The sequence below is a fragment of the Sander lucioperca genome, chromosome 1 (assembly GCF_008315115.2).
Source record: "Sander lucioperca isolate FBNREF2018 chromosome 1, SLUC_FBN_1.2, whole genome shotgun sequence".
Lineage (NCBI taxonomy): Eukaryota > Metazoa > Chordata > Actinopteri > Perciformes > Percidae > Sander > Sander lucioperca.
In genome coordinates, this window is record NC_050173.1 from 32,383,329 (window position 1) to 32,393,967 (window position 10,639).

At 40.3% G+C, this 10,639-nt stretch overlaps 1 protein-coding gene across 2 annotated transcripts; it reads right to left on the reverse strand.

The window, feature by feature from the left end:
- Window positions 1–83: 83 nt before the first annotated feature.
- On the reverse strand, window positions 84–6,721 carry p2rx3a (purinergic receptor P2X, ligand-gated ion channel, 3a). Of its 2 annotated transcripts, XM_031303100.2 has the most exons (12): window positions 6,332–6,721; window positions 4,537–4,672; window positions 4,117–4,188; window positions 3,538–3,607; window positions 2,744–2,843; window positions 2,586–2,663; window positions 2,283–2,424; window positions 1,774–1,910; window positions 1,590–1,683; window positions 633–698; window positions 462–539; window positions 84–322 (listed from the first exon to the last, which is right to left on the reverse strand). In XM_031303100.2, exons 1-12 carry the CDS (start codon window positions 6,463–6,465, stop codon window positions 203–205), a joined length of 1,227 nt encoding a protein of 408 aa, XP_031158960.1. In that variant the 5' UTR covers window positions 6,466–6,721; the 3' UTR covers window positions 84–202. The 2 variants fall into 2 exon arrangements, with proteins under 2 accessions (XP_031158960.1, XP_031158961.1); XM_031303101.2 differs by lacking the exon at window positions 633–698.
- Window positions 6,722–10,639: the final 3,918 nt, after the last annotated feature.

The window sequence follows — 10,639 nt, forward strand, 5'->3', positions numbered from 1 at the left end:
GACTCCCACTAATTGTTGCAAAATTGCAAAGATAACAACAATGTTGTCCTTCTTTATACTAAATCCCATAAACTAAAACTGACTGCAAGATCCTGACAACCGGAAAAGACAATGAATCTCTTGCAATAAGGCAATAAGGGAAAAGAAAGAGAGAGGAAAGCCAATTTCTTCAGATTGTTGTTGTTGTTGTCAGTCAGATAGGTTAGTCAGAGGTAGCGAGGGAAATGGCTCCAGAATCATAGGAGCTCTTGATACATGGTTTAAGTGACAGCTGGCTGCCTGGGCTCTGAGCAAGGGATGCTTCTATCTGAGCCTCCGACACCTGGATGAACAAAACAACGAGGGAAGTCTGTGAGGAAGATCTTACAGGAAAGCTTACCTGGACTCTTTGGTGAAGGTCACGCTGCCATCAGCGTCTGTATGTATTGGTAGTCAAAATGCATAATCAAAACATGCATTACCTCTTCAAACTTCTTGGCTTTGTACTGTTCGGCCCCTTTCAAGAAGTTCAGTAGGATAATGTCACAGAGAACTGTACCCTGCCGACACAGATAACATAAAGTATAATCAAAGCTGACAGCAAACAAGAAAAATACATTTTTATTATCTTTAGCCTGATCACAAATCCTTACCAGTCCAACAGAGGTAAAGGCAGCTACCAGGTTGATCAGTGTTGGGATTGTGTTAAACTTTCCTGCCTGGAAGAGATAGGGTCAGTTTAGGTGACCTAATGTACAAACAGTCCCAGACATTTAAATATACTTATATTTATTAGCTCCGCCAAGGAGGTTATGTTTTTGGCTCGGTTAGTCTGTTTATTGGTTTGTTTTTCTGTCAGCAGGATTATAGAAAAACTGGCCTGATTTTCATGAAACTTGGTGGAAGGGTGTTGCATGGGCCAAGGAAGAACTCATTGAATTGTGGAGTGGCATTGATGTGGTGTCGGAATAATCAGAAAAAATAGTATCCGACTGTGAAAATTCACACTGCATCAACATGGTGTGATAGGGCATGCATTGGCAGAGATCTGCACTCTCCGAGTGCCCTTCCAGTTTGCTTTTTAAAACAGTGTTCCGCATAACTTGCTTGCTGAAGATCAACTCAGGTTCTTAAAGATGACGATTTCGATATACTTAACATTTACAGAGTACTACACTTTTATGCTGTCTTGTTGAGAGTTAGATGAGAAGATCAATCCCACTCTCACATTTGTATGGTAAAAATTAAGCTACTGCCAGCAACCAGTTAGCTTAGCTTAGCCTGAAGCTCATTAATGAACATGTTACATTTTAATTATGTATTCCTAACATTAACCAAATTCTAAAAGAACAGGCTAGCAGCTTCAACCTGTTTCCAGTCTTTTTGCTAAGCTAAGCTAACTGGCAAGTAATCCTTTATGTTGCTGTTTTAAACAATTTGTTATAGTATTATATAACTTTAAAGGACACATTTAAACATGTTTTTAAGTGACAACAGTTTTGCAATAAATGTCAAATGCAATCTCTTAAAAATGAGGTTTAAAAATGTTTTTTTGTTAACATTTTATATTTACACAAATTTCCGGGTTGCCACAATTTCACACAACTCACATTGCCAGTGACCATAACATCAAAGCGGATTGCAAATGCTTTGTGAAGTGTCCGAAAATCTGTCCCATTCTCTGTCTTGAAATATTTGGCAAATCTGCATTCAAAGAGAAGACAAACTGTGACTAAAGAATGAAATAAATAAAAAGATTGAGCAGACATCCAGAATAAAAATCAGCCTCACGACCTGAAGTTGTAGCCTTTGGAGATGGCATTCTTGGCAAATGGTGCGTCCAGTCGCGTAAATGAGTACTTGGGTACACAATAGTCAATGTCCAGGTCCAGGTTACACTTCCACTCAATGTTAATTCCTATTTCTCCACCCTGAAAGAGAAGGATAAGGAAAACAGACGCACCTTGAGAAGGCAGTGGTAAATAAGGGAGAAACCTCTAGTGTTCAGAATTTAGCCTGCTTCTTATTTGCTCAACCTCCGGCTTGGAAACTGCTGTTGTTGTCGAGCTAACTGTTAACCTGCTAGCCAGCCGGGTTGGCACCAGCTAATCAGTCATAATATAATTTTCTCTCTACTGTTCAGCACTGTCAAGAGGGCTTGACGATCAACAGCATGAATCCGCAGGGTAAAATCTTATGACACTTTATTTAATTTATTTCCTGTGCAGTTGCAACATTTTAGCCTTGAGGATAAAGAGTTAAGAAAATGTTGAGAAGGAGAGGGCATAGAGGGCGAATAAGACCTGGGATGCCAGGTCATCCACGTTCTGCCCAGTATAGTTCAGCACGTCCCCCACAAGAAAGATGGGGCAGAAGGGGCGCGTCTCCGGGTGGTAGGTACAGCTCTTGATCTCTGCGGCCGTCATTGTGGTGGGAAAGTTCCCTCTGAGAGAAAATGATTTCATTTTTATGATTAGAAAACAACTTTTATTGTTGTTCTTAAAGGAGCATATATCAGACTATGTGTTATTATGTATTTTCCACACTTTTTTTTCAGCTGCTTAAATTGGAGAATGTGTGTGTATGCAGGCTTGTGTGTGACCTACCTGGTGACATTGAAGAGTGGAAAGCGAATACTGTTTTTGATGAAGATAGTGAAGTTGTTAACATCTAGCATCGGGCGGCTGGGCAGGATGTTGACAGAGAAGGAGGGGTTAGGATGACAAGATCTGTGTGTGTGTGTGTGTGTATGTGTAAATCTTACATCTCAACCAGGTCATTCTCAGCTGGACACCATCCCTCAATCTCACACCGACCATTCTCTGTGTTGTTGGAGGGTTGAATGCAAACACCTGTTATTACCCCTGGTTTGTAAGACAGAAAGAGAGGAGGAATGTCAGTTAAAGGAAGACACAGTGATATGGTTTAATACAGTGGCAGCCATTACTTCTGTACATTACTTTTAATTTTACTTTACAGACATTTAGGTGAAGTAACTGAACAAAACCTGAAGGTTATGTATGGACCTGACCCTTATTTTTAAGCCACTATGAATAGGATTTAAAAATGACAACAATTTTCAGCCTGATCAAAATTATGAAAAGTTCTAAGGGTATTCTGGGATTTATTATATATATATATATGTATGCATTTTTAACTAGTTTAAATGATTAAGCACTCAGCCTCTGCGTTCTTTTTGTGAGTTTGGAGGAGCATTGACCGTGACGTGTGGAAACAGGTGTGCCAATGACAACAGCCCCTAATCCTCTTTTTTCTTTGTTTTATCACTGCATATAAGTGCACCAGCAACTTGGAAAGCTTGTTTCTATTGGACATTCATTTTTGGAATGTCCTAATCCTGTCTCGTGGATGGTATTAGGTCATTTCCTATGTCCCTCTGTCATGGGTCAGTCGTGTAGCGTGAAAACCACGACTTCAAGATTCCCGATTACAAGACAGCAAGTTATGTAGTCTAAACAGTACAGCGATCTGTGAAAGTCTTTGAAAGTTGTGTAGTGTGAGCTTAGCTAAAGTTTCTCTTTACGAAGTTAGACTCACCGTTGGTAAGGATGCTGCCAAAATGCTTGTGGCAGTCTTTATCCGTGGTACAACTAAACTTGTCCCCAAACTGAAACACACAAAAACACACAGACACTTAAAATTACATCATATATACACTTAGCCCTTGAGCTTTTTGGACCAAATTATTACTAAACATTTCAATAGAATGTATTGTTAAAATGAGGCAAGTTAGAAGATATGTGCCCATGTTCCTTGAATTAGACTTTCTAAGGACTCTTTTCTATGATTGCCTTGAGAGCTCTGGAGTTATGATTGGAGTTCTTCTAAAATCAGGTACACAAATGACATACAATACAATAAATATAGAAGGATCAAATAAAAAAGTATAACAGTTAAGACATTAAGTGGAAAAATAAAAGATTAGGGCAAATATTTGTAAAAGGCTTTAAAAATAGGTTTTTAGAAGTGATTTAAAAGATGTTCCTGAAACTGCAAGCTTTACATCATCATGCAGGGCTCTGACTGCAAAAGCCACATTTGGTCATGAAAGGGAAAAAGAAAATGTTACAATGCACTGGAACTGATTGGTAACCAATGATTTAAATGTGTCCTCACCTCTGCACATTTCCCTTGAAACTGATTTTCTGTGACAATGAGTTTGGTCATGATGCAGAAGATATCTGCACCCTGAAACACAGCAGATACTGTATTTTTATGTAATGCAAACAATGGTCAAAATGTGCCGCACATGATAAATTGATCAGCTCATAAACTGACAGACAGCTTGTTCACAATAAAACAGATTTAAAAAAAACACACATAACCAAAGTTTCTGGATCAACAATGGCCTAATCAACTTGGACGATTCTTTCACATGCACCTCAAACCACCACCAAACCTCAACTTCCACCTTAAAGGACTTATGTCTTAGTCCCTCCGATAGGGAACCTCAGACAAAGTTGAAGATAGTTATTTTGTCCAAGGTCATGCTTATGTTTGTGTGGGCATTAACCACATGTTATCAGAGTCACACACCTGTTGGGGGAACACATAGTCGGCCACATCCATCACACGGTTGCCATGGTAACCGAAGCCTTTTACTTTGGTCATCACAGAGGACTCGATGCCGGTGTCAGTCACCTGATAGGCTTTCTCGTGGATGAAGACCCAGCTGCAGGACACAAACGATTTAGCAGAAGGTCAAGAGTTCAGTTAAAGAAGTGGAGAGCATGAAGAGTCTTGTTTCTGCATACAATATGTCGTCAAATTCAGTCTTAAAATTTGTTTTAATAAAAAAATGTACCTCTAGTCTAAAAATTCACTATGCTAACTTTATTAACCATATCACATAACATTAAGTTACGTCTGAGACAAATAATTGAGGGCTGCTTTAATTTAATCAGTTCAACAATGTAATCATGCTATTTTCAGCAATTGATTGCCCTGGATTACTCATCCAAAGTGTTATTGTGTAAATAATGTTACTTTGTTAAACAGACCAGACCTAGGTTTCACCTAATGATAATTAGGAATCATAGCCTCAGATGTTGGTCTTTAGGAGCCACAGCATTTATTTATGGACAAACTGAAACCTACATTGCACATAAACTACCACCTGACAACTTTACTGTTTATTTATTCTCTGTTCCGATCGCCAACAGCTGCCTTCTCTGATCCACCCTCTCTTTTCAGCAGTGCTCAGATGTTAAATCTTTAAGTGAAACTTATGTCCTCCATATTGTGTACTCCTTTCTGTTATTTGAGTAGTTTATCTTATCTGAGTTTTAACTCAACACACACACACACACACACACACACACACACACAAATCTTGAGAACAGCGTATGTTGTTAAACAACCTTTTTGAAATTGCATGTTTAACTATTGCAGGTAATGATAATACATAAGAGGTACCAAGTGTGGCTAGAAATAAATATGATAACAACAGTACAAAATAAAAGTATTCATTATTTGCACTGCCAACATGTGCAAAAAAGTCTCATCCTACTTGTAGATTTTTTTCACTAAAACATAATTTAAAATTTTTAAATTTGGGGGATCCCTGTGGCCTACTGGTCTAAGATGTATCATTTGATCGCAACATCCCCAGCTTAATTTTAAACTAAAGATAATATTCTTTTATCACATATTCTGTGCAGCACTTAAGTAACTTAGTATATTTAATCAGGTTCTTTACTTTCCTGCACAATTTTGAGGTACTTGTACTGTACTTTTATGCTACTTCATACTTTTACACCACTAACTTTTAGAGGGAAGTGTAATACTTTCTACTCCACTTCAGTTACTAGTTACTCTTAAAGAACTAATGTATATAAATGAGTTAGAATGATCTCACTCTTGACCAGATGCAACAATAATATGCTGCTTACAGGTTCCTACATCAGCAATAATCCTCAAATGATTTCATTTATAATAATGTAACACTGACAGGCCATTCTGCTGCACAATAAGTACTTTAACTTTTAATACTTTAATAACATTTTGCCAATAATACTTCCTTTCTTTTACTTAAGTATATTTTTGAAAGCAGGACTTTTACTTGTAATGGAGTATTTTTTTACATTGTTGTATTGCTACTCTTACTTAATACAGGGAAAACTGTGACAGGATATCTCAAACCCTGGCCAAATAAAATCTAAACTATCTGCATGGCAAGTTAAAAAAAAGTATTTTTGTAATTTGCGTGAACCCAACCTTAAACATGAGAAATCTCAGAGCTTCTAATTCCACAAAGCCTGGGAAGGACGGATAAAAAAAACAACCAAGGACCCACTAAACATGCAAAACAAAAAACAAAAACATCACTGACCCGACAAAATACACGATGATGAGCAGCTGTACAAGCCGGTTGATGATGCCCACAGACCAGCTCTTGACCACCACAGACTTGGTAGTCTCGTAAGTGAAGAAGTCAGTGACGCAGCCCAACATCAAGGAGCCCATGGCTGCTTGTTAGTGCAAGTCAGAGAGCAACAGACAACGGGCCGGGTCCTCCTGAGTCTGAGAGAAAAGTGCAACTCCTGTCCTCAACAGATGCCTTCAGGGAAGTGAAGTGATAAAACTATAGCTCACCCCTGATTCTAATGAGAGAAATCACACTGGTCCTGTCTTTCACTCACTTGGTGTGGTCTGTGTTCATCTGCTTCATTGCATATTTGATGGTTAAACCTCACTGTCCCTGTCCTCTTTGTTTCATTGGTTTATGACACAAACTGGACCTCCTCTTCCTATACTCATATGAGCCAGAGGATAATGTGAAAGTGTCTTTCTTTCCCTCCCTCTTTCACACACACACACACACACACACACACACACACACACACACACACACACACACACACACACACACACACACTTTTCCCTGTGGGACAGCTGGTGCGGCTGCTCCTCCGTGTCTATGAAAGGAAGGAAAATGAGGTCTCCCTCCCTCCCTTCCCAGCTCTACTCATCCCATCTAGGTAGTATGCTTTTATCTAAAGTACACTACCATCATTTATTCATTTCAGTGTTAGTGAGCGACTCAGGGGAATTTACTGTAACTCCCAACCCTTCACATTTCACTCAGAACCATAAAGGACGCAACATCATATATACATAATGTATTGTATTACCTGTTTATTTGTTTGGTTTATTTATTGGTTTATTTCACAGCAAGGCTCTTTAACAGGCATTAAACGGGATAGTTAGTCAAAAGGTTAGTTTTCATTCGTTCACTCTGGTCAAAATTTACACAGGCTTCTCAAAGATTGTTACTTAAACAATATACAAGTATACTAGTGTACAGGTACATCAGCTGTTTCATGGTTCATGATGTCCTGGTTTTGTTAACCTCTTGACTCATCAATTATAGCCATTTGAAAAATATGCCTTAGCTTTTAATGCATTCCTTAGTCAAATGGTTAAAAGCTAGATCTGATTTCATCTGTTTTAAAAATACATCTAGCTAAAATGGCTGTTCTTCTAGACCGTGTTCAGGCTGCCAGGCCAAATATCAGTTTTTTGGCATATCCAAATTCTAGAAATCTGCAAATTAGCCTCAGGAAGGAACTTGTTTTGGTGGAAAGTACATTCAAAAGTTGTTTTAGTTTGGATAAATAGTCTAGCTAGCTGTCTGGATTTACATTGCAGAGATCTGAGAAAAGGTTAACCATTAGTCCTCATAAATCGACCGAAGTTTAAAATGCCAACACAAAGGAAGTCCAAGGCAACGAATACCTAAATGAGTGAAATCCGGCGGAATTTCCGTCTGCAACGGAGCAATCCCGGAAGTTGAACGTCGAGGATAGACTAGTATCTCTGTAAATGTCAACTGATAAGTAGTCTATATCCTTGACGTTACTTCAGGGATTGCTCCGGTCCCACAGGAAATTCCGCCGGATGCATGTATATTCCATTTCCTTACGCTTTCTTTGTGCTGGAATTTTAAATTCGGTGGATTTATGAGGACTATTGTTAACTGCTCCTCAGATCTGTGCATGGTAAATTGAGACAGCTAGCTAGACTATCTGTCCAATCTGAGTTTTCTCTCGCGCGACTATTTTGCAGCGGCTCTGTGCGGAGCTTACTACCGACCATAATGATTGTGATTGGTTTAAAGAAATGCCAATAAACCAGAGCACGTTTTTTCTGCCATCCCAGAATGCTTTGTGGAGTAGCCAGACCCTCCTCCGCTCTGCAGCGTGTGGATGGTCTGGCAAAGCGAGACTAACTGATAAGTGACATGAAATTAGAAAAGAAAATCCATCCATCCATCTTCGTCCGCTTATCCGGTCTCGGGGGTAGCAGCTCCAGCAGGGGACCCCAAACTTCCCTTTCCCGAGCCACATTAACCAGCTCCGACTGGGGGATCCCAAGGCGTTCCCAGGCCAGGTTAGAGATATAATCCCTCCACCTAGTCCTGGGTCTTCCCCGAGGCCTCCTCCCAGCTGGACGTGCCTGGAACACCTCCCTAGGGAGGCGCCCAGGGGGCATCCTTACCAGATGCCCGAACCACCTCAACTGGCTCCTTTCGACGCGAAGGAGCAGCGGCTCTACTCCGAGCTCCTCACGGATGACTGAGCTTCTCACCCTATCTCTAAGGGAGACACCAGCCACCCTCCTGAGGAAACCAATTTCGGCCGCTTGTACCCTGGATCTCGTTCTTTCGGTCATGACCCAGCCTTCATGACCATAGGTGAGGGTAAGAACGAAAACTGACCGGTAGATCGAGAGCTTTGCCTTCTGGCTCAGCTCTCTTTTCGTCACAACGGTGCGATAAATTGACTGTAATACCGCACCCGCTGCGCCGATTCTCCGACCAATCTCCCGCTCCATTGTTCCCTCACTCGCGAACAAGACTCCAAGGTACTTGAACTCCTTCACTTGGGGTAAGGACTCATTCCCTACCTGGAGAAGGCACTCCATCGGTTTCCTGCTGAGAACCATGGCCTCCGATTTAGAGGTGCTGATCCTCATCCCAGCCGCTTCACACTCGGCTACGAACCGATCCAGTGAGTGCTGAAGGTCACAGGCCGATGATGCCATCAGGACCACATCATCTGCAAAAAGCAGCGATGAGATCCCCAGCCCACCAAACTGCAACCCCTCTCCACCCCGACTATGCCTCGATATCCTGTCCATAAATACTACAAACAGGATTGGTGACAAAGCGCAGCCCTGGCGGAGGCCAACTCTCACCTGAAACGAGTCCGACTTACTGCCGAGAACCCGGACACAGCTCTCGCTTTGGTTGTAGAAAAGAAAATGCTAAATATTATTGAAAATGTAGAAATAGCGTCAGAATTACAGTTTTCCAACAGGAAGCACTAACAAGCACTAACAAGTAAAATGTAAATGTCCCACTCAGTATATATGTGTCACAATTCAAGGAATCCTTAAGGGATCCCAAAAACGTTGAAAAAGAATATAAATATGTCAGAATTGATAATCTGTATCGGGCAAAAAAATTCTGTGTCATCCGGGAAGAGAAAATGTTTCTATACTGTACATTGCTGACTGATTGCGTTTTTTATATTTATTCTGACTCATGAAGAAAGTGCCATGTTTGACAAATACATGTAAATACATATCTTTCCATTTTTAACACTACAGACAGGACAGATGGGAAGCCAATCAGGATCAAGTTCATCTGAGATCTGAGATCTCTCATCTTTCTTGAAAGTAGCTGTGAAAACTTCTGAAAGTGTCATATAACTTTAAATGTAACCACTCAAGACAAAAAACAACTGTTCAATGTGTCTCCATTTAACATCATTTTGTTCCTTACAGTATAGAAAAAAAACAATCTGATTCTATACTTTAAGACTCCTATAAGAGACTTGATGCACTGTAATAAATGATAAACACTGTTATTGACAACTGTATAATAATTGCGACATATGATACGACCACTTCTCAATACACTCACAAGCACCAACAGCATTATTGCCTCTCACATCAGGATGTAATGATGCAATGACAGTGTGTGTGTGTGTGTGTGTGTGTGTGTGTGTGTGTGTGTGCGTATGTGCGTATGTGTGTGTGTGTGTGTGTGTGTGTGCGTGAGTGCGTGCATGTCCCTAGAGACTTTGTCATTTCTTAAGTGGGTCCATTATGTTTGTGGTCACTTATTGGTAACCTAATACAAGACAGGATAAACACACATGAACAAGCTTTCAGGCTGCATGTGACTAATGTTACGTTTATCACAAAGACTTTAAGTATTCCTGTAATGGTCATCGATACTGTGAAACATATACATCTACATTTGTGATACACTATTTGTGAGATCGTAGATGCGGACACACATGAGGAAGGACTGGAGGATAGTCCGATGGATTTCTCCTCGAAAGGGGAAACCATCATGAAAGTGATCATCATTCAACAGGAAAGAATCTATGTAAACACATTCACACATAATCTGTCTTTGACCGCTACATTTAGGACATGCCAGCACACAAACATCCCAAGATCACGTGAACACAACCTCACATATAAACAGCGACAATACTTATTTTTGGCTCTTGGGATGGCAATGACATCGGTTCACCACTTTGGTCCAAACTGAAACAGAAACAGTTGAAACATTAATTAGACAAATTGGCAGCCAATTTTGTATATTCATGGTTCCCAGACAATA